We start from the raw sequence: 27893 nt of genomic DNA, 5'->3' as shown, positions 1-27893 counted from the left end.
ACCTTCATGTGCTGTTGGAAATTTCCCACTTCCCACTTCTGAAGTCGTAATTACAAGCTCATCGCATTCAAATTTTGACTAGATAGGGCGAACTAGGAAACCTGTATTTAAGCTCATTCAGATAGCATGTAAAGGCAGCTGCAATTCAGATGGATCAGAATTTGGATTTTTCCCTCCTCCTCCTTCCCCCAATTATGTGATATTTAGACCCAGGAATGCGATTTTTAGCTGCCAGCCCTGCCAAAATAACACATATTTTACCCCTCAAATGCCTTTTTTCCCGGAGATTACTTCTCTATGGGTCAAGTCCAGACCGAACTGCCCGAGTAAAAATGTTGTGGGCGGGGCTAAATTCGGCTGGCATCCAGGCTAGCTTCCAATGAGCATACACGCAAAAGACAAACTTTAACATCACACGGCCACCATGTGAACGTGACCTCTGGAACTCACTGTGGTCTGAAGTAGGACATTTAAGTTGGGATATTCCCACGTCCAACCTCGTCTGGAACGCAGCATAAGTGGGTAGTTGACAAATAAAAACAAATGTAAAAACATTTTTCCTGAAATGTGTCCTGTGGTGTGACAGAAAGAATTAAGAATATGGGCTGTCACACCAAAGGACATCAGAAATGAACACTTTTATAGTGGTTACTTAAAACGATTCTGAGACCATGTGCACATGGGCTTCACAGTAAGGCCCTGTCCCAGAAGGGCACCCTAAACCCTCACGGTCTTCCTCTGAGTCCGCACTTTCACGGATGTAATGGCGATTTGACTGCCAGGTAGATTGCGAACTTGCAGGCTCAGCTGAAGTGCGCATCGAGGGCGCATAGCAGCCGCAAAGGGGGCGCTCACGGGCACCCTTCTTTAAGCTTAAATTAATGGACACCCTATGGTCTTGTGGACTTAACGGACACCTTTGGCTCTGTCCCAAATGGCACACTTCATGTGCACTTTCGGTCTTGTGGACTTACAATGGCCGCTGCGTCCGTTAAGTCCACGAGACCGCAGGGTGTCCCATTTGTCATTTTAGGTCTCAGAAGGGTGCTCGCGAGCGCCCCCTTTGAGGTCGATATGCGCCCTCGATGCGCACTTCTGCCGAGCACTGGTGCGGGTTACACAGCGGACTTCTTCCCGGCAGTCAAAGCGGCATTACGTCGTGAAAGTGCGGATTTTAGGGTGCCATTTGGGACAGGGCCTAACACGACCTCAAATGGGATCCTTCAACTAATTAAACTTGTCGGTGGAATTGCCCAATTTAAAATCAGGTTATGGTGTCACACTGGAGGACTTGGTTTTCAGTGACAAAATGTATCAAGTTCCTGCGTTTTTAGAAATATATGGATGAAAAAAAAAAATGGCCATTTACTAAAATGTACACAACCATGCGCGAGACATAGTCACACAGGACAATTTGGCTGTTTTTATATCAACAGGTCAATACAAAAGAAATAATTAACTATTTACTGCATTTTAAATGCTGACAATACTATTTTCATTTTTATCTTGACATCAACAACCCAAGTAGGCTACTCGTGACGCAGCTGGTCATGTGACCTCGTCAACATGGCGGTACTCATGAGTGTCCGACCCGCTCTACGTAAAATTAAACGGCTTTTTCAAGTTCAAGATTGAAGAGTCTTCATCTCATGTGAGAGGAAAATCATTTTAATCGTATTTCTATCCATGTCACAAATTAAACGTTTAACAATTCACGAGACTTAATTACTAGCCCTTAAATAACCTTATCTCGCGCTCTCCTTGTGTCAAGTGGACTCTTAACCTCTGTCCCCGCTTCCAACAGCGACTCGCTTACATTAGCTCGTTTCTTTATGTATCCGAGATCAATGTATGTTTAACACCCCAAACAAACATGTTGCTGAGTTACATTGGAGGAAGAGGACTCGCGTTGCACTTGCGAGAGAAAAGACGGAAAGTGAAAGAGCTCCGTCCACTGGCTTCATGGGCGGTGTGTGTGTGTGTGTGTGTGAGTGAGAGAGAGAGATAGAGTGTGTGTGAGTGTTTTCTGTAGCAGATTTGATCAGTGCGTTGACGGAGGAAGACGCCTTCGTTGTGCACTCATGGATTAATATCCAACTGGAGTTATCAATATAGGATTTTTACCTCCATGACATAGGCCTACTACAAGGAAATTTCCATAGCGAGAACATGTGAACTTCACGCAACTGTTGTGGTTGGCCAACCAACAAGCTCGCTTCGATGATTTTAATGAACCTCCTCGCCTTCATCGTAGGATTTTGGAATAGGCCACCAAAACTAAAAGAAAGGGTAGGAAATCTAATGCATTTTGTATTAGCACTTTAATGCAACTCAGAGCTGGTCAACTTAATGTATTGAACGCATAAGTTGATTATGCATGACCCATTGTGAGTGATCTGTCAGATTATCTACAAAACAACAATATATCTGAACCATGTTGTAAATATATGTCGAAAGCATGATTGTAAAATGTCACAATTCATATAAAACGTGCAGGGAAGACATTCTATTTATAAATATTCAAAAAGAAATAAGGCTCAAATTACTAGCCTAAATATTTGTCGGTTATATAAGTCTATTTTAGGGCAATATAGGCTATAGGTCATTGCATTTTTGCTACAGCTATTGGTAGTTTTACACATATTGTCAGCAGATTAAATGCGCACATTGCGCACTAAAGCGTTAAATATACAACGCGGAAAACGCACACATACTTTACGGTTCGCATGTTAGTCATCTGAAAGGTAGGCTATGACTCAAAGTTACAGGTGCACGCGCACTGGCACGCTTTACATTTGCACGTAATCCAAAACGACACGATTTCAAATAGGCTTGTTCCTGAAATATTGTTTGCTATTAATTTCTGTAGATCCGTATGGCAAGCCATTTTAACCTCTAGCGCACTCGGTAACGCTTTCTATGTAGACCATAGTTATAATGAATTATAGCTCCATTTTATAAACTTATTTATAAAGACTCATTAAGACCTATACTGCATTATAAGAACAGTCTTATTTATAATTATAAGTCATGCATTTGCTTTTTCAATGCGCATGCTCATAATCCATTATACACTGATTTACAAGTATTCATTTTGGTTACATTAATGTATTTATGAAGATGCAATCTGCATTGCTATATTGTTATTATAATATAGTTACATCGACTTTTTAGTAATTCACACACATTTCTGTCAAATGAGTGAATATATTGTTATGATTAGCCTTGTAAATACTTATTGTGAGTGATAGTTACTAACCTCTATAAATGCATCATCGATGACTTTAAATAAAATGAAAACACAGGATGTAATTTCCCTAAAGCAAATGTTAATACATCATGAAGATGTGCTCATTATACATTTTAAGTTGTTTACTTGTAAATGTAACTAATGAACAACAATTCCTTTAATAAATAGTAATACCCCCCCCCCACACACACACACACAGAAATCATTAATACAAACAGTTGAAATAAATTATCATTTTTTTAATACTAGAAAACCCTGCAACAATATTTTTTAAAGTGCAATTTCAAATGGCTATAAGCAATACCAATACTGAGGAGATATTGATTTTAATAAATCAAAATTACCATTCATGACCTCTCTCTAATGCAAACATTATCCATTAAATACATAATTGATAACCAACGGGTACAAACAAGAGTCTCTGGTTTTATAATTGATCATTTATAAATCAGTGTATAATGGATTATGAGCATGCACTTTGAAAAAGCAAATGCATGACATAATTATAAAAATAATATGTAACTATAATTGCTTTTATAATGCAGTGTAGGTCGGAATGAGCCATTATAAAGCTTTAAAATGTTACTTACTGTAGTTATTAGTGTCTATTAGTACTAGGAAAACTGGAATGGTTAACAGAAACTATTTGAATGAAGATAACAGATAAATATTCGCTAGTACTGAAATAACAGATAAAAAAAAAACATGTAAGTAAATAGTATATGATATCTAAAATACAATTCAATGGTGAAAATGTGCTTTGTTACCAGTGATGATAAGAGTCACTATAAGCAGTAATGGTTACACTTTATTTTAAGGTGTAATTACTGTGTAATTATACATTTAAGTACAGAGTAATAATAATTAACTTTAGATTAAGAATAATTTAGAATAATTAGATTTAGAATAATTAACTGGAAAAACAATTAACTAATTTAATTACAAAATAAGTGTAGCTGTAATCCGTTACAGTTACTGAGAAAAAAAAGTGTGATTAAATTACAGTATGTTAACGATTACAAAGGGGGTTACATCTGAATATTTTCTGTAAAAAGCTAGGATATGTTGAATAATATCAATGTGTTGCTTTGCCTGTTTTTGATGTGCACGATACTTCCGTTTAGTAAAGCAATGCTTCTCTGATGCTTTTGATTGGTCCTCTTGTTTGAATTTGCCGCTGAAATCTTTATGCTGCGTTCACACCAAACGCGAGCGTGTGGAGCGAGTGATTTCCATGTTAAGTCAATGTAAAGACGCGTTGACGCACGTCTAGAGGTCCTGACGCGTTTAGCGCGGCGCGATGGACATGATTTTGCTTAATTCGCGCATCCAGTTCGCATGAAAGAGGTGAATTGAGTGTCTTGCTTGTAACGCGCGTGATTTTATTTGGTGCTTTTTGTGCATTCACGCATTTAAGGCAAATTTGCGTCTGACGCCCGTGTTAAAAAATCTGAACTTTGGCGTCTGTTCGTGCTGCGTTAACCAATCAGGAGCCTGCTTGCTGCTGTCACGTGGTGAAGTGATGTGATAAACGGGGGCAGGCCCGCCCGGAGTCACTCATTCAACTTAGAGGAATGACTGATATTGACAGTGAGCAGTAATATGGAGCTATATGGGCTATCCAGGCGCAGCTCCTGGAGCAAGTGGTGAAACTCGCCAAACTGGGTTAGCTTCCGGAGGGTCTGGTAGACCCAAGTATGGCAACGATGACCCCTACGCCGCTGAACTGCTCTCCAGAGCAGAGCGGTGACTCTTTCAACGAATGCTCGATCAACATCAGCCATCTTGCAAACAGACAACCGCCTAGCACTTGTCCCTCTTACAAGAAGCGAATTTCGCCTCGAACACGCATCTATTTAGCTTCAAACGCTCGCTTTATACGCGCGACCAATTTGCTTTGGACAAGCGAGTGGATTCAAAATGTTCAAACTAGATGCGATAGAAGCAAATTTGACGCTCAATTCGCGTTCGGTGTGAACGCAGCATTAGGCTACAACCTGTCCGAGAGTTGCCACCATGGCGAGTAATAAAAATGCGAAATTTACAAATGTATTTAATCCAGGAATTAGACAAGGGCGCAAATATAACAGTTCAGTTCAAAATATGTTTGGCAACTATTATAAGCTATCGACATCGAAGGTTTCTATGTCAAACCTGAGGAAGCATCTCCTATGATGAATGTTAACCTTAAGCGCCACCTAGTGGACAAATCTCTCTATTAGTTTATCCCGTTTTGACTTGCATAATAGAGCTTTTCAACTACACAACGATTGGTCATTGAGTCTAAGTATTTTAGGTGGAATATAACTTAATTTAAAAAACAAAACAAAAACAATACCATGCATGTTATGACACTGGGTTGCCAGTGAAAATGAAACTGGAATCTATTGTTGCTTCTGTTAGGGACAAAATCAATATTAGGCCTTATATGGGATGTTTTCCCTTCACACACACATAGTGGTAAAAAGAATAGTATGCAGATTGTTACCATTTTTTTATATCAGTGAGAAGTTTAATGATCTAGAATTATATTAAATATACCTGCTTATTTATTTAGCTGATTGCTGTGTAAATCTGGCACGATCACAGAGTGGGTTGCTAAAACCAGTTGTACAAAAAAAAAAAAAATCAATGTAGGAACAATTTTCACGGAGACATTGCTAGTAAATTTCACAAAGAATTACAAAGACATGGCAATTAACACATTTAAATTTTGACTGAAATAGTTTTTTCTTTTAAAACATACTCCAATAATCTTTCTTTTATTTACAACTCTGAAAAAACATTATTTCACAGGAAATAAATACACTTCATTGAACACCTTTTGTGACAATGTGCCCCAAAAGCAGGCCATGTTGATCTATTTATGGGGTAAGTTGTCACAAAGTCTATATGAAACATTAATTTCAATTCTTGAAATGTCACTATATAACAGTAACAAAAAATTAATGCATGACGCTAGAATAAAATGGGTTGGGTTTTTTTATACACCGCCAGCGTATATTGATAATTTCCACAAAACTCTCATGGCCCCCCAGAATATTTTGTTTGTATGAATATCTGAACATGCATTACATGTGACCCTGGACCACAAAACCAGTCATAAGTCATAATATACATCAGACCCTTATGACTGGTTTTGTCCAGGGTCACATATAGTGCATGTTCAGATATTCATACAAACAAAATATTCTGGGGGGCCGAAAAAAACGTGCATACGCAATGCTTTTATCGCTTGTTTTTGCTTCTTCTTCGCCTGTGTTTTGATCCGGAGATTCTGCACTCTTTCAGAAGATGCGTAATAGCGCCCCCTACCGTATAACAGTGAAAACACGGATTGACGTAAATGTCTGTCGACGGCGGGGTAAAGGGTTAAACTGGGTCAAGAACCCTAGGGTTCTATATAGCAGCGTTTCCCAACCTTGTTCATGGAGGCACACCAACTTTCCCTCTTTCCATTGATGTATGGTTTGTTAGGATGCAACTATTTGAAAATCTGGAATCTGAGGGTGCAAAAAAGTCTAAATATTGAGAAAATCTCCTTTAAAGTTGTCCAAATGAAGTTCTTAGCAACGCATATTACTAATAATAATACATTTGATATATTTACAGTATGAAATGTACAAAATATCTTCATGGAACATGATCTTTACTTAATGTCCTAATGATTTTTGACATAAAAGAAAAATGAATAATTTTGACCCATACAATGTATTGTTGGCTATTTACACAAATATACCTGTGCGACTTATGCCTGGTTTTGTGGTCTAGCGTCACATATTTAAAAAAAGGGTTTTATTCTAGCTTCATGCATTAATTTTTTATTAACATTTGAATGTAAGTTTCATTTAAAAAAAGCTAAATTTTGAGCAAAAAGCTGAGAAAATATACATATGCATATGATCACACATGATATCGTTATATTAAATATACCTAAATATAACTGTTTTAGAGGTTACATATTTGAAAATGATTAACAGTTGCAAACAATTTTAGAAAATCAAAAAGTAACCAAATGTTACATTTTACTTTAATAAAGTTATCGAAATAGTTGCATTACTTATTACATTTTATGTAGGCTATCTTGTAATCTGTAACCTATTTTTCTAGAGTAACCTTCCCAACAATGATTATACACAATTTATAATGATTACTGTAGTAACTACATGTAAAGTGTTACGTGTAACAAGGAAACTGTAAAATAAAGTTTTGCCACAGTAATATCAAATGCGTAAGTGCTAGTATGTAATGAAAAGTCATTAGCAAAACTGAAATCGATACTGATTTCTAGTAATTAACTAAAAGGAGTATCAGTAGCATAAAGATACTACAGATAGGTTTAAGGAATAAATGGCTTGCCAGAAACTTGTATTTTGCAAAACAGTATTGCCTTGCCAGCATTTCTCAATTAATAAGTGCTGAATGGCATGAATGCACATGGTTTATGATCAGTTGAGGCTTAAACCCTTGTGTATTATTTACAGTAGTTCAGTATTTTAGTTTTAGTTTCCACATACTGTGCTCTTCGTTTCCAGGAACTGTTATTCTTTCTAACAAGTGAAAGAATCACTTCTCTATCTGTGTGGGATTTCTGCAGCCTTCTGTGTACAGTATTTAAAATGTGTCTGTGATTTCTTACAGAGAACTGGAAGATGTGTTTGTAACCCTTGGTGCATTGAGAATCACATGGGATGCCTTTTGAACTCAGAGGTTTGGAATTCTATCTTAATTCTGAGGTATATCTAAGAAATTAGACTGCTTATTTATTTTGCTGATTGCTGTGTAAATCTGGCACGATCACAGAGTGGGTTGCTAAAACCAGTTGTACTAGAAAAAAAAAATCAATGTAGGAACAATTTTCATGTAGACATTGCTAGTAAATTTCACAAAGTGAAAGCGATTTTCTTCTAAAACATACTCCAATAATCTTTCTTTTATTTACAACTCTGAAAAACATTATTTCACAGGAAATAAATACACTTCATTGAACACCTTTTGTGACAATGTGCCCCAAAAGCAGGCCATGTTGATCTATTTATGGGGTAAGTTGTCACAAAGTCTGTATGAAACATTCATTTCAATTCTTGAAAGAAGTTGTGCTGAGTCATTTATATAAAATGTCACTATATAACACGTGGCAACTTTCCCCGACCTGACATTTATGAAAGACAAAACCCTGAGAGCACCGTTCAGATCTGCATTCATTATATATTCGCTCTAGCACTTCTAGAGTAAAACTGACATTTGTCTAATTGGACTTTTGACTCTCTATAGATCTTGAGGTTATAATCGTCGAGATATAGCCCTTGTGACAACGTCACCATGTGATCGATGTGAGCAGTCTGACGCACCAGATGTGTTGATGCATCTGAGATTTCTCAACTCCAATTTAAATGGCCCTTTATCTGGTGCCGCCCCACTACCAGAGTGCATTAGCTAAGCGTGCATGTCCTCTAAGCTCTATTAATGAAATTCCCACACAACTTGTAATATGAATCCACTATAAGAGCAAGTTCTGCAAAGAGCAAACAACACTATTGTCTGCAAATGGCACAAAGTTGTTTGGCCTTTTAAACTTTCTCACAAAGAAAAAGGGTGGAGAACTGACCTTGAAAGTGTTAGATAATAGAACTGAAATCTAAATCTGATGTCACAATGGCGGTGAAAAAAAAAGTTGTAGTGTTTATAAAAACAGTTGCTTAGTTTGATTTGTTTATATCTTGATTTAGGTCATCTATATTTCCATTGAAACCGGCATACTTGCTGTATAGTCTCTGTTCCAAATCACTTATCAAGCCTGAAGGTTATACACTCTTAGAAAAAAAGATTTAATGGGGTTTTAAATAGCAGTGTTTCCCAATCCTGTGCACATTTTGCAAGTCCCCCTTTTCTGGCCCATATATTTCTGGTCTTGGAGTCTCTACTGAGCTGATGGTGGAACCAGGTTTATGATTGGGAAGAGCTGGAAAATATGTAGTGTTGATCAAGGTTATTATAGTTTTGCATTTTTAAATTAGTTTTTATTTTATTATCATTTCGATTTTGCAACAAATTTCAGTTTAGTTTTAGTTAGTTTTATAAATTATGTTGCTAGTTTTAGTTTAGTTTTTATTTTGTAAACACATTTCTATTTCGGTCGTTTCAGTTTTAGTTTTAGTAATTATAGTTTAGCAGTTACCAGAACGAAGTGTAGAGACCAAATCAAGATTTTTAATTTCAGCAAAGTTTAATGTTTGCACCGATTAGAGTTTACTCTAATGCAGACATCTTAATAATATAAATAAAATAATGGAATACAGATTGTTTTATTTAATGCCATGTCAGCAGCTAAGGCTATATTCATGGCAAAAATGAAATGACAAAAATACAAATATCATATAAATACAATAAAACCAAGCAAACAAACATGTCATGTACAAGATTTTTTTTTAAATCAACTTATGATAAAAAAAATCCAAAACCTTTTCATGCATAATCTTACTAAATAGGTTCTTAAGTGAAATAACTTGATAAAAGAGCATTCTTGTTTTAACCCAGGTAAATATGTTTAATGGAGAGGGGAATCTTACAAAACATGCATAAAGTTGGGTCTTCACCTTTAAGCAAAAAAGCTTGAGTCAAACTTTGACCTATACGGCAAAAAATGGTCTGAGATTGAACAAAGAACCAAATAAATGCAACGTAAAAATATGAAAGTAAAAATTATAAATTCCAGACAAACTCGTTCATATTAAAGATGAAATATTGTTAAACAATTAAAAGCTTATTTATTTAAAGATTATTTCTTCAGTAGTACAATGCAAGTAGTGACCACAGCTAAAGTAATCTGACTACAGCCAACACAAACTGTTGTGAAGACAGTGTGAATAAATAATGAAGTGTGTGTGTGTGTGTGTGTGTCCTGGTATTCCCTAGCCTACTTTGTGGGGAAATGTCTCTGCACACGGATGATAATATTATTAGTAGTAAATAATTTGTAAAAACAATGATAACACCTTTGAGCCTGTTAATATTATGCGAACATGAAATCTCAAACACACAGTAGCACTGGCTACTTTAGTTGCTGTTGCACCTGCGTCTCTCGTCGCGTATGTAACGGCGTTCTAAAAGCAGCGAGCTTAAGTTCAACGTGCATCTCATTACCTTGTGGCATTTCCCATTTCACTGCCACGAACGCATTCTTTGTGAACAGCTGCTTAGGACTAGCGATGTGTTCACTGCATGCGTCGCGTCTCAGGACAGCGGTTAATCTCCTCAGCTCAGCTCACTTCATTCGCTGTAGCTCCATATACATACACTCCCTCAACCGCTACAGGGCAGATTTTCCGCCACAGTAAAGAGAGCTTATTAAATACGAAAAAATAATAATTAGCAAAAATAAATATTAGTTATTTCAGTTCGTTTTTCATTAAGAGTTGTTAGTTTCGTTTAGTTTTAGTTTTTCATTTATTATGATTTTTTAATTTTATTTCAGTTTACGAAAATATTTTTTCACCAATAGTTTTAGTCTTAGTTTCAGTTTTCGTTCACGAAAATAACGTTGGTGTTGATGTGCCTCCATGGTTGGGAAATGCTGCTATATAGAACCCTAGGGTTCTTGACCCAGTTTAACCCTTTACCCCGCCGTCGACGGACATTTACGTCAATCCGTGTTTTCACTGTTATACGGTAGGGAGCGCTATTACCAAGCGGCAACCTCCCACGGTTTCTCTTGAAGCAAATACGGAAGTGACATATACTGCAATTCCTCGACTGGCCGCTAGGGACAGGCTCCAGAAGGAGCAGAATCTCATGGAGCCCCATGTTAAACTGCCCAACTTTACAGCAGATTAAAACATGTTTACAGCCTGGTACAAATTGTGGTTTTGGTCTATACGGCTAATTTTCCTTCATGAAAACTGTGAGGGGGGTGAATTGTTGTATAACTCATTCATTTACATTATATAAAGCCTTAAAGTTCTGCATAATTAAGGGCGTGGCCACTTCAAGTGACAGGTGGATAGCCGTTTATCTGTCTGTTAGTCATCGCGTCACTTCAGCTCCGCCCATGTCCTGCCTTTTTGCCCATTTTCTGTTATCCGGGAGTGACGCACGATGACACGCTGCCAAGATGGCGACGCCCATCTCGTCCATACGTTGCGCTTCAGAACGGCTCATCAGAATCCTATGGGTGACGTCACGGACACTACGTCCATATTTTTTTACGGTCTATGGCTATTACGCATCTTCTGAAAGAGTGCAGAATCTCCTGATCAAAACACAGGTGAAGAAGAAGCAAAAACAAACGATAAAAGCATTGCGTATGCACGTTTTATTCTTTTATTCGGCCCCCCAGAATATTTTGTTTGTATGAATATCTGAACATGCACTATATGTGACCCTGGACCATAAAACCAGTCATAAGGGTCTTTTATACATCATCTGACAGCTGAATAAATAAGCTTTCCATTGATGTATGGTTTGTTAGTATACAACTATTTGAAAATCTGGAATCTGAGCGTGCAAAAAAAGTCTAAATATTGAGAAAACACAAGTATTTGATACACTGACGATTTTGCAGGTTTGCCCACTTACAAAGCATGTAGAAGTCTATAATTTTTATCATAGGTACTCTTCAACTGTGAGAGACGGAATCTAAAAAAAAAATGTATGCTCCCTCCAAAGATTTTCTATTGGGTTCAGGTCTGGAGACTGGCTAGGCCACTCCAGGACCTTGAGATGCTTCTTACGGAGCCACTCCTTAGTTGCCCTGGCTGTGTGTTTCGGGTCATTGTTGTGTTGGAAGACCCAGCCACGACCCATCTTCAATGCTCTTACTGAGGGAAGGAGGTTGTTGGCCAAGATCTGGCGATACATGGCCCCATCCATCCTCCCCTCAATACAGTGCAGTCGTCCTGTCCCCTTTACAGAAAAGCATCCCCAAAGAATGATGTTTCCACCCCCATGCTTCACGGTTGGGATGGTGTTCTTGGGGTTGTACTCATCATTCTTCTTCCTCCAAACACGGCGAGTGGAGTTTAGACCAAAAAGCTCTATCAGACCACATGACCTTCTCCCATTCCTCCTCTGGATCATCCAGATGGTCATTGGCAAACTTCAGATGGGCCTGGACATGCACTGGCTTGAGCAGGGGGACCTTGCGTGTGCTGCAGGATTTTAATCCATGATGGCGTAGTGTGTTGTTACTAATGGTTTTCTTTGAGACTGTGGTCCCAGCTCTCTTCAGGTCATTGACCAGGTCCTGCCGTGTAGTTCTGGGCTGATCCCTCACCTTCCTCATGATCATTGATGCCCCACGAGGTGAGATCTTGCATGGTGCACCAACTTCTTCGCCAACAGTTGTTGCCTTCTCACCAAGCTGCTTGCCTAATTGTCCTGTAGCCCATCCCAGCCTTGTGCAGGTCTACAATTGTATCCCTGATGTCCTTACACAGCTCTCTAGTCTTGGCCATTGTGGAGAGGTTGGAGTCTTTTTGATTGAGTGTGTGGACAGGTGTTTTTTATACAGGTAACAAGTGGAGAACAGGAGGGCTTCTTTAAGAAAAACGAACAGGTCTGTGAGAGCCGGAATTCTTATTGGTTGGTAGGTGATCAAATACTTACTGTTTGTCATGCAATAAAATGCAAATGAACTATTTAAAAATCATACAATGTGATTTTCTGGATTTTTACTTTAGATTCCGTCTCTCAAAGTAGAAGAGTACCTATGATAAAAATAACAGACTTCTACATGCTTTGTAAGTGGGAAAACCTGCAAAATCAGCAGTGTATCAAATACTTGTTCTCCCCACTGTATTTACTGTGGGAAATTTACAAAATATCTTCATGGAACATGATCTTTACTTAATGTCCTAATGATTTTTGGCATAAAAGAAAAATTGATAATTTTGATCCCTACAATGTATTGTTGGCTATGCCACAAATATACCTGTGCAACTTATGACTGGTTTTGTGCTCCAGGGTCACATATAAAAAAAAAAAGGTTTTATTCTAGCTTCATGCATTCATTTTTATCAACATTTGAATGCAAGTTTCATAAAAAAGCAACATTTTGAGCAAAAAGCTGAGAAAATAAACATATGCATATGATCACATATGATATTGGTTATTTCTGCATCTTTTTCATTTGTTTGTTCAGGAGATTCAGTCCTCTTTCAGAAGATACGTAATAACGCCCCCTACCATATAACAGTGAAAACACGGGAAGTTCTGTCAATGGCGGGGAAAGAGTTAAAGGCAGAAGCTCTGTTCTTTCTCTCTATATATTGCATGTTCAGATATTCCCACACAATCTCACAGCAATTTGTACGTATTTAACAAGGTGGCTCATTTGTACAACCTCGCTTGTACATTTTCGTACGATTTGTGTAGACCCCGTCCCCAACTTTTTTCAAAAACGCTAGCAGGGAAAGAGTTTAAGGTATAGTTCACCCAAAAATGAACATTCTGTCATCATTTACTCACCCTCAAGTTGTTCCAGACCTGTATGAGTTTCTCTGTTCTGCTGAACACAATTCAGAAGAATGTTTATAACCAAACAGATCTCGGCACATTGACTACCATAGGAATTTCCCCCCCACTATGGTAGCCGAGATCTGCTTAGTTTGGATTAAAGGTTCTATATTAGGGTGACCATATTTTGATTACCGAAAACCAGGACACTCGGCCCGGCAATGATTGCGTTTACATGCACGTTCTTAAGCCGACAACGAAAATGGTCATGTAAACGCGGTAACCCGTTTTCTTTTATCGGAGTAAGGTCATAAACGGTGTAGGCATAAACTGGTCCGAACAGGTATTTTTTTCCCTTTTACCCACGATTTTGCGCGGCATGTAAACGCATTAACCTGCTTTCTGTCGGTTTATTGAAGTGCGCATGTGTGATAGGTGACAGAAACATATACTCAGAGCAGATTTAAACACATCTTGACAGAGCGAGCGTTTCGCATGAATGAAAGAAGGAAATATGCCACAAACTCAGACTCTTTTAAGATCCAGAAAATTGTAAAAATGTGTTTCATCTCTCGTGCAGTAGAAGTGGTTCAGTCAAAACGCTGCATCTGTAACTGCATGAGAGAGTAATATATGAGCCGCAAGTTTCCCGCTGACACGTTGTTAGCTTTATTTAACATCACAACTGACATAACATATGGAATACTCGGAGTCAGATATGGAATTATTATTTTTGACGTCACTACAAGGAAATAACCCGATTTATTAATAAAGTCATGTAAACGCGGTTTACTTGCGTTGTCAGTTTACTGGTTTGCATGTAAACGTGCTCAATGAGATACTCAAATGATACTCGAAATTTACTCAGATTCCTTATTCCTATTTCAATACATTTGAAGTATGCCCCCTCTGTATGGATAGACAATTGTTATGTAAGGGTCAGGATAGGACTTGAAAACAGGACATGGGAAAAGAGGACGTTTGGTCACCCAATACTTATTGCATAATACTTTCATGTTTTGGACTATTTAAATTTATTTTGACGATAAAGTATGTTTACGAGCTGTTTAAATAAAAAATAAATGAAAATAAAGATTCATTAAAACAAAATGACTTTTTTTGGACTAAATCTATGAATGATCCCATGATGAAACCTCTATAAGAAGCGTTTAAGATTCTATACAGAAGTGCTTCTTCTGAGAGAGGTCTTTGTTCTAAAATACCTTCTTTTGGCCAAATTGCACACGGAGAAGGCGACGATATTATGCATTATGCATTATGCATTAAGCTTATTGGAAAAAGAAGTGAATTGTCGATTATAAATGGAAACAATGTATCATGGTTTACACAAAAATATGAAGCAGCACAACTTTGATAAACATTGATAATAATAGGAAAGGATTCCTGAGCAGCAAATTAGAATGATTTCTGACGAATGACTGGAGTAATGATGCTGAAAATTCAGCTTTGATCACAGGAATAAATTATATTTTAACATACATTCACATAGAAAACAGCTATTTGAAATTGTAATAATATTTCACCATATTTCCATTTTTACTGCATTTTTGATGAAAATCAGGGGTGTGTTCACACTTGACGTCTTTTTTTGAAGCTGCCAGAGTCTGTTTTCCATTAAAATCCTATGGAGTGTGTGAAGCAGAAGTTGTGAGCATTTTTTAAACGCCATCACCGATGTCTTTTTCTGTCTTTTCAAGTTGAAAAAAGTTCAAATTTTCGGATAAAAACGCCCTGCGTCAAGCGCCTTTTTGACAGCTGACCAATGACAAGCGAGTAGCGAGACGTCTTCAAACTGACTATTGTTACATCTAAAATATGCCCCAAACCACACATCATCCAACCGGAGCTCCTGGACTAAATGATTGTGAGCACCATACTGTGTTCTTCCCCGTATAATGTCGTGCACCCACAAACGTGGTTGTGAACCGGCATTCTCCTCCCCTTTAACTTCAAGAGCCAAAACAAGAGCCAACTTTCTCAACATTTTGTATCTCTGCACCACATAGCACTCTTGTTGCAGCTGTTGTTATAGCAACAAAAGACGCCCTCGGCTGCTATTGGAACCAAACGCTTTTTTAAAATTATTTTTACTAAAAGAGCACTCTTGTCAATTTTTTCTTGTCAAAAAAACACGTCAAGTGTGAACACAGCCTCGGTGAGCAGAAGAGACTTTGTTCAAAAACATACAGACCCCAAACTTTTGACGATTACAAAGCTGGGAAACACAGGGATGAGGAATAAAACAGCCAAATGTCTGTTGCTCCCTGGAAAACTTTAGTGCGTCAGTTGGAACTGCAGAAAATGGATGTGTAACAGAAGTTAAGCGATTATAATTGCTTGTGATTTCAGGACTATTGAGCCTTTTACATGACATGCCATATTATGATTGTGTTTATGTATTTTGTGTGGGTTCAGCTGTCTAAGTGCTCTATTGCCCGTGGCTGAAGGTCAAGCAACACAGGCCCTGAAAGACCTCCAGCATGCACTAAAAGAGACGGAGCATTTATTCAATGTAAGAATGAAATATGATATTTTGATGCATTGTGCAACTTGAGGAGAAACCGCACAGTCAAACTTGATCTTAGTTTTGTGCATGCTTTTCCCTGCTGTCAAAAAACCCATCCGGCTTATCATTCAGCATCCTAATGTCCAATCGTCCTCTTTTCCAGAACTCTGACGCACGCTTGTACACTCCAAATATTGATCATATCAATGTAAGTTCACTTATATAACTAAAGGAAATTAATTCATTGTGAAGTAACACTAGCATGTGACATTAACTTCACTCTCTGTTTGACTGCAGGCTTGCACATTTGACTGTTTTCTGATGGAGATGAAAGTTCTCTTGCATGACGAAGACCCGACAAATGAACACGATTTCAAGATACAGACAACTTTAGATGTATATAAAACTGTAAGTCAAAGCAATAACCACAATGTGTGTTGGGATTGTGCATAATTCAGAATTTACAAAAAATTAAGGTAGCATAATTAAAAAAAAAAATCTGTATAAATGACCCATAAACATGTCTATACAACATATGGAGTATTTCCAGAAACAATAGATTATATGAAATCATTTTGCCTTTGAAATGGCGCTACAAGAATTAGCATTTAAAGGAACAGTTCACCCAAAAATGACAATTAGCCCATGATTTACTCACCCTCAACCCATCCTAGGTGTATATGACATTCTTCTTTCAGACGAACACAATCAGAGTTATATTAAAAAAGTCCTGGCTCTTCCAAGCTTTATAATGGCAATGAATTGTTGGGTCATTTTTGAAGTCCATAAAAGGGCATCTATCCATCATATAACGTCTCGGTTACGGATATAACCCTCGTTCCCTGAGGAGGGAACGGAGACGTAACGTTAGTGACTAACGAATGGGGGTTTCGCTTAGAAGCCTATCATCTTCGAGCTTTAAGAAAACGCCCAATGGCGTGCCAATGCCATGGGGCATGCGGAATTTGCATACGTAACTCCGCCTCACCGCGTGAGTATATAAGGAATTACGTGGCAATATCGCATTATGTTACCTGCTTGAGGAGCCAAGACTGAACTCCGCGTTCCAGGTAGCACAGCTGATCTGGCAACGGGACGTTACGTCTCCGTTCCCTCCTCAGGGAACGAGGGTTACATCCGTAACCGAGACATTCCCTTTCGTTCAGTCACTACGACGTAACGTTAGTGACTAACGAATGGGGGTCCCAATATAATCACGCCACTCAGCTGTCTTCCAGTGCCCTGCGTAAGTGTGAGTACCCTGTCGTAAGACTAGTACGGACGAAGGACTCCCACTTATCACAGGAATACCAAGGTACACTGGGAAGCATATCCCAGTGAGGGAATGCCAAGATGCCTACCCGTGGGGAGGACTTAAGAGTACACATATGACCCGCTAAGGGCTGCATATGGGAAAACTCTAGGGTACCAGCCGAAGGTGGATTTTTAACCCTAGGGGTGGCAGGGACACGCCAAGGGAAGAAACCCGCTCACTGCGGAGGCTTACGGTGAAATACACGTGTGGGGGTCGCCGGAGGGGAACCATGCACACAGGGCACCTGGCCGGAGACGAGGGTCTGGGCTCGCTAGAGGGCAGACACACAGGTATCGGCGTAAGCAGTGTTGGAGGAACTCAGGGCTCTCGGGGAGCTCACCTGAGGAAAATATCGCACGTATCCAGTCCGAGGAGTGGAGTGGCGAGCAAGCGAAGACACCTGAGCCTGGCCCATTACCGGCCCCTCGGGGGGGCGAGTACATAGTCGGACACTGGCTCCACTCGGAGATTGTAGAATCTGGCGAATGTGTTGGGTGTCGCCCAGCCTGCAGCTCTGCAGATGTCTGTTAGCGAGGCTCCATGCGCTAAAGCCCAAGAGGAGGCCACACTCCGAGTGGAGTGTGCCCTCACACCAAGGGGACATGGTCGACCTTGCTGCTTGTAAGCCAAAACAATGGTGTCCACTATCCAGTGAGACAGCCTTTGCTTTAAGAGAGCACTTCCCTTCCGCTCTCCACCATAACAGACAAAGAGCTGGTCTGAGGTCCTGAAACACTGCGTCATGTCTACGTAGGCGCGGAGAGCGCGTACTGGACAGAGCAGTGCCAAGGCTGGGTCTGCCTCCTCCAAAGGCAGCGCTTGCAGGTTCACTACCTGATCTCTGAAGGGAGTGGTAGGAACCTTGGGCACATATCCAGGCCGGGGTCTCAGGATCACGTGAGAGTTAGCCGGGCCGAATTCCAGGCACGCTTCGTCAACTGAAAATGCCTGCAGGTCCCCGACCCTCTTAACGGAGGCCAATGCGGTCAGCAGAGCCGTCTTCATCGACAGGAACTTAATATCGACCGACCGCAAAGGCTCAAAGGGAGGCCTCCCAAGAGGGTACGAGAGGAGAGCGAGGAGGATTCAGTCTCTTCGCCCCCCTCAGGAACCTGATGACCAGGTCGTGCTGACTTACCTTTTTGTTCTCCAAGAGATCGTGGTGGGCAGATATTGCGGCCACATAAACTTTGAGGGTGGAGGGAGACAGCCTTCGCTCCAACCCCTCTTGGAGAAACGAGAGCACAGACCCGATCGGGCATTTCCAGGGGTCTTCTTGGCGGGAAGAGCACCAGGTGACGAAGAGGTTCCACTTCAACGTATAGGCATGCCGAGGGACTCTGCCCTAGCGGAAGTGATGGTGGCGACCACCGTAGGTGGCAGGCCACTCAAACCTGCCGCGTCCCGTCCAGGAGCCACACGTGGAGGTTTCACAGGTTGGGACGCGGGTGCCAAGGGGTGCCCCGTCTCTGAGTGAGGAGGTCTCAGAGGAATAGGCCTGGGAGGGGCTGTCGCAAGGAGAATGAGTTCGGGGAACCAGGTCCGGCCGTGCCAGTACGGGGTGACCAAAAGGACCTGCTCCTTGTCCTCCCTGATCTTGCACAAAAGTTGTGCGAGTAGGCTCACTGGGGGAAACGCATATTTGCGTAGGCCCCGCGGCCAGCTGTGCACCAGTGCATCCGAGCCGAGCGTGCCCTCGGACAGGGAATAAAACAGGCTGCAGTGGGAAGAGTCGTGGGAGGCAAACAGATCCATCTGCGCGTCCCCGAACTGTTCCCAAATCAGCTGGACCGTCTGGGGATGGAGTCTCCATTCTCCCGGGATAGGCTGAAACCGCGAGAGCTCGTCGGCTGCGTGGTTCAGGACTCCCGGAATATGGACAGCATGAAGGGACCTCAGGCGCTTCTGACTCCATAGAACGAGATGGCGGGCGAGTTGAGACATACGGCGGGAGTGTAGACCGCCCTGGTGGTTGATGTACACTACTACTGCCGTGTTGTCTGTCCGGACAAGCACGTGTTGACCCTTCAGTAACGCTCAGAAGCGGTGCAGGGCGAACCGTACTGCCAGCAACTCGAGGCAATTGACATGCAGGAGGCGCTGGGGTCCTGTCTAGGAGCCCGCGGCTGCTTGTCCATTGCACATGGCACCCCAGCCCGTGGCAGAGGCATCCATCGAAACAACAACATGCCTGGAAACTCGTACTAAGGGCACACCTGCCCGAAGAAAACTGAGGTTCGACCACGGGGTGATCGTCTGTAGGCAGGGCCGAGTCACTTGAACCCGGAGCGTGCCAGACTGCCATGCCCATCTCGGGACTCGATCGCGAAGCCAGTGCTGAAGCGGTCTCATATGAAGCAATCCGAGCGGCGTCACCGCGGCTGCAGATGCCATATGCCCCAGGAGCCTCTGAAATACTTTCAGTGGAACCGCACTCTTGCTCTCGATTTGACGGAGGCAAGTCAGCAGAGACTGCGCGCGCTCGCTCGTAAGCTGCGCGCATATGGCGACCGAGTCGATCTCCATACCGAGAAAAGAGATCCTCTGCACGGGGCAAAGTTGCTCTTTTCCCAGTTGACCCGAAGGCCCAGACGGGCCAAGAGGTGGAGAACCAGATCTCTGTGTCTGCAAACCTGCTCTCGAGAGTGACTCATTATGAGCCAGTCGTCGAGGAAATTCAGGATGCGAACCCCGTGCTGCCGGAGGGCGCAAGGGCTGCCTCGACAATCTTCGTAAAGACGCGAGGGGACAGAGATAGCCCGAATGGGAGGACCGCGTACTGACATGCCCGCCCCTCGAAAGCAAACCGAGGAACGGTCTGGGTCGAGGTAGGATGGAGACATGGAAGTAGGCGTCCTTCAGGTCGATCGCTGCAACCCAAACGACCGGACGAACGCATTCAAAAAGGCGTTTCGCTGTCAACATCTTGAACGGAAGCCCATGTAGGTAACGGTTCAAGATGCGCAGGTCCAGGATTGGTCTTAACCCACCGGTCTTTTTGGGTACAATGAAGTAGGGGCTGTAGAACCCGGACTTCATCTCGGCTGGAGGGACAGGTTCGATCGCACCCTTCGCCAGTAGGGTGGCAACCTCCGCTCGCATGACAGGGGCATTGGCCCCGACCATAGTAAAGCGGACTCCCGGAAGCAGGGAGGAGCCTGCGCGAACTGAATCGCGTAGCCGCGCCTGATTGTCTTCGCGACCCAGCGGGACAGCCCTGGAATCTGAAGCCAGGCTCCCAGGAACTGCACCAGCGGGGTCATTCGGACTACAGACGTACCCGGTGTGGGGCAGCGATGCAGCGCTACGACCCGGACAAGGGAGGCTGTTGGGCGTCCCGGTGTGGGGGTGCGGTTAACGGCTGCGTCCTGACAGAGGAGACCAGGGAAGGACGCGCGTTCCACTGGGGTCTGCTCTGCCAGGGGGCTGGCGACAGAGAGGGATGCGAGTGGCGGGACCCATGGGTGGCGCACACCGTCATCATCGGTCTCTGGGTCCTCAGAGACAGGAACATGAGTTCTTCCCAAGCGCTGCTAGCCCGGGGGCCAGCAGTGGAAGGATTTTTCCCCCGGCCCTCCACCGGGGGAAGGAGAAGCCCTGCTACCATCCCCTGGGAAGAACTGGAACCCATCTCTGAGTTGTCCACCTTCAGCCTTTAACCAGGCTGGGGAGCGGACTGGGCGTCATCCTCAACCACCTACACGGCGCGGCCCAGGTGAAGGCTGCTGCTGGGGCCGGGCGGGAGGAGGGAGGGCGCCCTCGGCGGCGAGCGGAGGCGACTGAGCCGGCGGCTGGGTGCAGCAGCTGGCCGCCGGGGCAGTACGTGTTACAGCCTCAGTCTGCTCTGGGGCGGCCGAGAACCGTTGGGCGCAGTTCTCAGCCGCGCCGCCGAAGAGGCCAGCCTGGGATATGGGTGAGTTGAGGAGGCGGGCCCGCTCAACGTCCTCCACATCACCAGGTAAGGCCAGGTTTTCTCCCGGAAAAAGGGACCCAGGGAGCGTGTGGCCACTTTCACCGCCCGGGGGGCGGGATCAGTTGCGGCACGCAGCTCATTGAAGAGCCCTGGGTCGGCTCCACCCTTGTGCATGTGCAAAGGGGCGGCGGCCTGCCCGTAGCTCTGCAGGACCACGCCACCGAAGTAGACGAGCCCACAGGCTTTGGGAGGGTGCCTAGGACAGCCACACCATGCCATGTCAAAGCCCTCTGTGGACACTGTAGTGCGCAACAGAGAGTTCAACAGTGGGGGGGAGGGGCCCCCAGAATTCCCTTAGGCTGCGGCCCCATCAAGGGCAGAGAAGGCGGAGGAGGCCACCAAACGGTCGCAGGAAGCACGGGGACTTCCGGGACCGCGTGATCTCCTCATGCACCTCGGGAGCGAAAGGCATTGGGGGCGGGGCCCAACGGCTGTCAGGTGCCGCCCCCAAAAAGTTCCACACCAGCGCGAGACTCGCGGCTGCCCGAGATAACATGGCTGTCAACTTTAGGTCGGATCAAGATTCAAGATTCAAGAGTTTTATTTGTCACATACACAGTTATATACACAATATACAACTGGCAGTGAAATGTAAACAGGTCCGCTCCATGGACAGTGCAAATAACAGTTACAAGAAATTAAAATAGAAATAGAATAAAATTAGAATAAAAAGTATTAACATAAGTAGGATTATAAATAAATCAAGTAAAGATAAAAATGGAAATAAGATAAAATAAAAATATAAAAAATATGTGGATATGATAAGTGAGATAAACTGTAGACTTAAAAATAAGTGGTTAACATAAAATATATATATATGTATGTATAAAGAAGTATAATGTGCAAGGTTTATTACAGGTTGTTACACAGTAACAATAGGAACGTAAAGTGCAGTGCAATGGCAGTATGTGAATGTTAATGTATAAACTGGATGTTTATGCGTGTGCGGGGTGAAGTGAGTCACGTGACTGAGTTCAGGAGTCTGATGGCCTGGGGGAAGAAACTCCTCCTGAGTCTTTCAGTCTTTGCCATCAGGCTACGGAAGCGCTTACCAGATGGCAGCAGGGTGAAGTGAGAGTTTGCAGGGTGATTAATGTCTCTGATGATTTTAGTAGCTCTACCTCTGCAGCGTTTGGTGTAGATGTCCTGCAGAGACGGGAGAGCTGAGCCTGAGATGCGCTCGGATAAGCGCACCACTCTTTGCAGGGCTTTGCAGTCGTGACTGGTGCTGTTCCCGTACCACGCTGTGATGCACTGAGTCAGGACACTTTCTATCGCCCCTCGATAGAAAGTTTTCAGGATGGCTGGTGAAACCCTGAATTTCCTCAGCTGGCGCAGGTGGTACAAGGTGGATCAGGCAGCGCTGACACACCCGGAGGCGGAGCACAACCTAATCGTCAACCCCAAAGGACTCCAGCCCACCTTGGGATGCGGCGATCGACATCTCACTGCTATCTGGAGCGTGAACGAAACGAACGAGGCGTCAGAGACGGGCCGCTGTTTCAGTCCAACACTCACGGGAAGCGATGTGCGAGAGGGGGCGTGGCCCGAGGACCACGCACCGCCCTCAGGTCACCCTGGCCACCAGCCAAAGTACCATCTCACTCGGGGACGGTAGATTGGGGTGTGGCAGAGGGGACTCTCCTCACGGAGATCATAGAGTCTCGACCGCGACATCGCGATGGTCACGTTCCCGCAATGGAAACATGATACATCCACAAACACTGCCCGAACGTGCTGAAGCCCAAACACGCTGAGCAGTGAATGCGCCCATAGACAGCAGCGGAGATCGATCGCACCCGGAAGTGCACGGGCGAGCCGTCTTGAAAAAGACGTGCCACGTGCAAGCTCTTTTTGTGAGAGGAAGCCTCGCAGTCGATGCCGAAGCGCCCAGGGAAACACATATCAGCCGTCTAGCAGACCACTGCGCAGATCAGCAGGCAGGAAGTATGCGATCACTGGAACGCGCCGTCACACCAACACCGACTGGAAAGCCGCTCGTCTCGAAGAGGCTGACAGAATCTCAGAAGGCTTGTGAGGAGTGAAGAGGTAGGTACTCTTGGCTCCGAAAGCAGAAACATAATGCGATATTGCCACGTACTTCCTTATATACTCACGCGGTGAGGCGGAGTTACGTATGCAAATTCCGCATGCCCCATGGCATTGGCACGCCATTGGGCGTTTTCTTAAAGCTCGAAGATAATAAGCTTCTAAGCGAAACCCCCATTCGTTAGTCACTAACGTTACGTCGTAGTGACTGAACGAAAGGGAACTGCTCCACACGGCTCCCGGGGGTTAATAAAGGCCTTCTGAAGAGAAGTGGTGTGTTTGTGTAAGAAAAATATCCATATTTAATACTTTATAGCCTAAATTAACTAGGATAAATCAAATTCATGGTGTGCTGAATTTCTGAATGCGTCCCTGTTTATGTATAACAATAAACGATGCTTATGTCGTAACAAGTTTGTGTTTGGACTTCTTGTAGGAGACGTGTAGAAGAACAGAATATTACTGTGAACAACAAGAGCTCGCCAACCCCATGGTTTTCTTCGAGAGGATGAAGACATTTCTCCAGAAAAAGATGTCACTTTCATAGGAACCCCCAGAATGTAACATGTGATTAGAATCATACTTTATCTCACTGATTGCATGTACAATAAGCTAATTAAATTATGTCTTTTTTATTACTATTTATATCACTTCACTCCGAAAGTGTCACTTTTGTTAATACTGTAAGAATATATTTTTTAACAAAGGGGTTTTGTGAATGTCTTCTAAATGTACAGAATTAAAGGTGAAATATAAAAAATTGTAATATATAATATAGCTTTTATATTCCATGTATTGCTACATTAAAGCATGTTTTATTAACATAGATGTCTGTTGATATGTTGGTATCAATATTTATGTACGGTATTTGCTCACTCTAAAAAATGTTGGGTTAAAAACAACCCAAGTTGGGATGAAAATTGTTTTAACATTTTCAACCCAACTTGGGTTGTTTTTAACCCAACATTTTTTAGAGTGCTGAAGTGGTTTAAAGTCCTCATGAAATTCTTATTTACTTTGTTAGCCCACATTACAGGTCTTAGGGTGAAAAATTAATCCGTGCAAGTTAATACACAGAAAAAAATTGTTTGCATCTTTAATCAAAATCTGAAAAGTAATTTCCTGTCTTGAATGGCGTTCCCTTTCCGATGGCGACAGTGTGACGGCTTGGGTTTGAATATCTTTAACCACTGCCCTCCATCCGTTAGTCTGCTATGAGCGAGGGATGGAGAGGAGGAGCGCTGAAGTTAAACCCTGCCCTCTATTCAATATTACGTTTCGCTTGGAAATACGTCACAGCACTGACATAAAATTAGTTGCAACTTCCGGTTTACTGGGACTTTAAAAGGGTGATTTGATTTATTTATTTTTTATCAAAGAACCACTGGCCTGATGAAACCTAAGGGCTGATATTATTAGTTTAAACTTTGAGGAGGAAAGAGCTTCCATTGTTTTGCTTCCCCAAGGAGGAATTTCCTGTGGAAGTCGTCTGTGAGCTCAACTACTTGATCATGTCACAATGACTAATTATGCGATACAAGTCGGGAAGTTGAAAATAAGGATTGAATGATTTGAGCATTTGTTCTTTAGCTGCATGTGATCCGGCCCGTCGTGGACTCGGCCTCTGATGAGGACTGTCAGTCAAGAAGTTACAAACGCCTGTGATTATGAATGAACAGGCTCTGGTAAAGGACACATGAATGCCAGTACTTTTGGAGGGAACACAAATTATTATTCATAACATTTGTAATACAACACATCCAGTAAGAGGGGCGGATACTGTGTAGTAACATACGCAGAAGTGCGCTCAAATCGTAAACCGTTTCCAGTCAAATTATCCAAACTACACTTACTTACACAATTTTGCTTAAAGGGTTAGTTCACCCAAAAATGAAAATTCTGTCATTAATTACTTACCCTCATGTCGTTCAACACCCGTCAGACATCCGTTCATCTTTGGAACAGAAATGAAGATATTTTAGTTGAAATCTGAAAGGCCTCCATTGGCACAATGGCACTTTACACTCTCAAGACCCTTAAAAGGTACTAAAGACGTCGTTACAAAGTCCATCTCACTACAGTGGTTCTACAATAACTTTATGAATCGGCGAGAATAGTTTTTGTGCGCAAAAAAACCCTAAATAACGACTTGCATAGTGATGACGATTTCAAAACACGGCCTCATGAAGCACACCAAGCCGACGCTGATCAACTAGTAGCGACGAAAGCAGACTGCAGAGTTGGCTCGACATCCGACGGCCAAGTAGCACGTCCGTTCTCAGGCCCGTAGCCAGCCTGGTGAAATGGGGGGTTCTTTTTTCCAAAAAGTGGATCTTTTTCACATCATATTTACTACAATGTTGTAAAATTACTAACCGAGATCATGTACCACCTTTTCCAGTCCAAACACACACTGTTATTTGACATGGATAATCAAAACTTCCCCACAAAGTTTACATCACAAATTCACGAGACAGAACTGGAAGCTAACGTGTGTTTGTTTCATGTCGTGAAACATGAAGTTTTGAAGAAGTCACTAAATTTACATTTGTAAGATCAGTATAATTGGTCAGGAAACAAAGGTGCTGTAATTATTTGGCCTATACTTTGCTGCACACACACACACCCTAGGTAGTTAGGGGGGTTTGGGGGTTGGGGGGCATTCTCCCCCGAGAAAATGTTGATTTGTCTGATCTAAATGTGTGCGTTTTAAGACGTTTGAAGGCCAAAAAAATTATGAGAAATAGCTTTAAAACCAAGTCAGTGGGCAGTAAATTATCTGTCAATTCCTGCTCTCTCCTCACTCTTTCTTTTTCTCTCATTCTCCTTATCTTGCCCTCTCTTCCCCTCCTAAAGCAGTCAACAAAACATAGGGTCAATTTATATTTAGAATATAAAAAAAAATTAAAAAAATCATTCACAGTATGTACACATTCCTTATTAATCATATGCATTATATGAAGAAAACAGATTCATTAATGTTTCTTGTCATTACATTAAATCCCGTAAATTATATACCTATTTATATACCCATTTAATTTTAAATTAAAAATGGCAAAATTAGACAAAGGTTTATTCGTTTGCCTGATTATTTTTATCAATAGTTTAACATTTCATTCCAGAACAGCTGCCAAATATAAAAGGTTTAGTTTAGCTACTTGCATCTTATCTCGCACTTTATGAGCGTTTACTGAAGCGTTGGAATTTGCGCTCAGCACCGTCAGTGAACATAAAGCCCGCCTACTTTATTTTGTATGGTACTCTTAAATATTTTTACGTTGACGAGCGGTGACAGACCACAGGCAGCTCAGATGAGAAGATCTTGGTGCTGTGCAATATCTGCTGCATTAAAGTAATACTATAGGCAATCATTTCACAACATTTATAGCCTACACATCGGAAAAATAGAGGTCTGGATTCGAATTAATGGCCGTCATTACTTAAAATAACACCTGTTTATTACCAAAAAAACGGACTTAAATTCTGGACCTTTGGCAGTTAGGGGTGGTTCGTTCGAACCCCCCGAACCCCCGAACCCCCACCTGCCTACGGGCATGGTTCTGCACCTGCGTAAGAGTAAATAGCTTTCCGTACCAGCTGGTTGCAGTAGCCGGTTTTCATTATTCAAAGCGGGAAACCGGAAGAGCTACCCTGTATACCCTATATAAACAAAGCAGCTCATAATCTCGCTCACCACAGACGCTCACTTGTTTTGTTTTTTTCACTTGCACTGGTTCGCTAGCAGAACAGCCAATCGGAACTATCAGATGGCAAGCGACGACACCGATTCAACATGTCGAATCGGCTGAAAAATAGCCGATGAGGACCAACGTCAGCCGACGGTGCGGAACACACCGAGAAAACTTAGTTGGACAACGCACGAAAACTGCCCGTCGGCCGACCGTCGGCTTGGTGTGTTCCAGGCTTAACAGACAGCAGACAAACGGCAATCCACCTGTCACTCAAAGTGGCCATGCCCTTAATTATGCAGAACTTTAAGGCTTTATATGATGTAAACGAATGAGTTATACAAACATTCACCCCCCTCAAAGTTGTCATGAAGGGCAAAATTAGTCGTATAGACCAAAACCACAATTTGTACCAGACTGTAAACACATTTTTTTCTGCTGTAAAGTTGGGCATTTTAACATGAGGCTCTGAGATTGAAGTCGATGAATTGCAGTTTAAGTCGCCGCTTGCCTTTACCCAGTAGAGGAACTTAGTTTACTATCGTCTGGAAACGTTGCAGAAATGGCTTCTTCAGGTCAGACTGACCTGGGGCACGTTCAAGTTCAATCCGTTGCGCAACGTTTTGCTACGGTTTCTG

The 27893-nt window shown here is 42.5% G+C and overlaps 1 protein-coding gene across 1 annotated transcript; it reads left to right on the top strand.

The window, feature by feature from the left end:
• The first annotated feature begins 1842 nt into the window (after positions 1-1842).
• On the top strand, positions 1843-26461 carry il15 (interleukin 15). The gene is made up of 6 exons (XM_079812797.1): positions 1843-2289; positions 7892-7986; positions 16139-16235; positions 16393-16437; positions 16527-16637; positions 24003-26461. Exons 1-6 carry the CDS (start codon positions 2221-2223, stop codon positions 24111-24113), a joined length of 528 nt encoding a protein of 175 aa, XP_079668923.1. The 5' UTR covers positions 1843-2220; the 3' UTR covers positions 24114-26461.
• Positions 26462-27893: the final 1432 nt, after the last annotated feature.

The sequence above is a fragment of the Gobio gobio genome, assembly GCF_949357685.1.
Source record: "Gobio gobio genome assembly, chromosome: 3".
NCBI classification, from domain to species: domain Eukaryota; kingdom Metazoa; phylum Chordata; class Actinopteri; order Cypriniformes; family Gobionidae; genus Gobio; species Gobio gobio.
The sequence above is the reverse complement of the archived record's forward strand: the minus strand, read 5'-3'. Positions and strand labels throughout refer to the sequence as shown.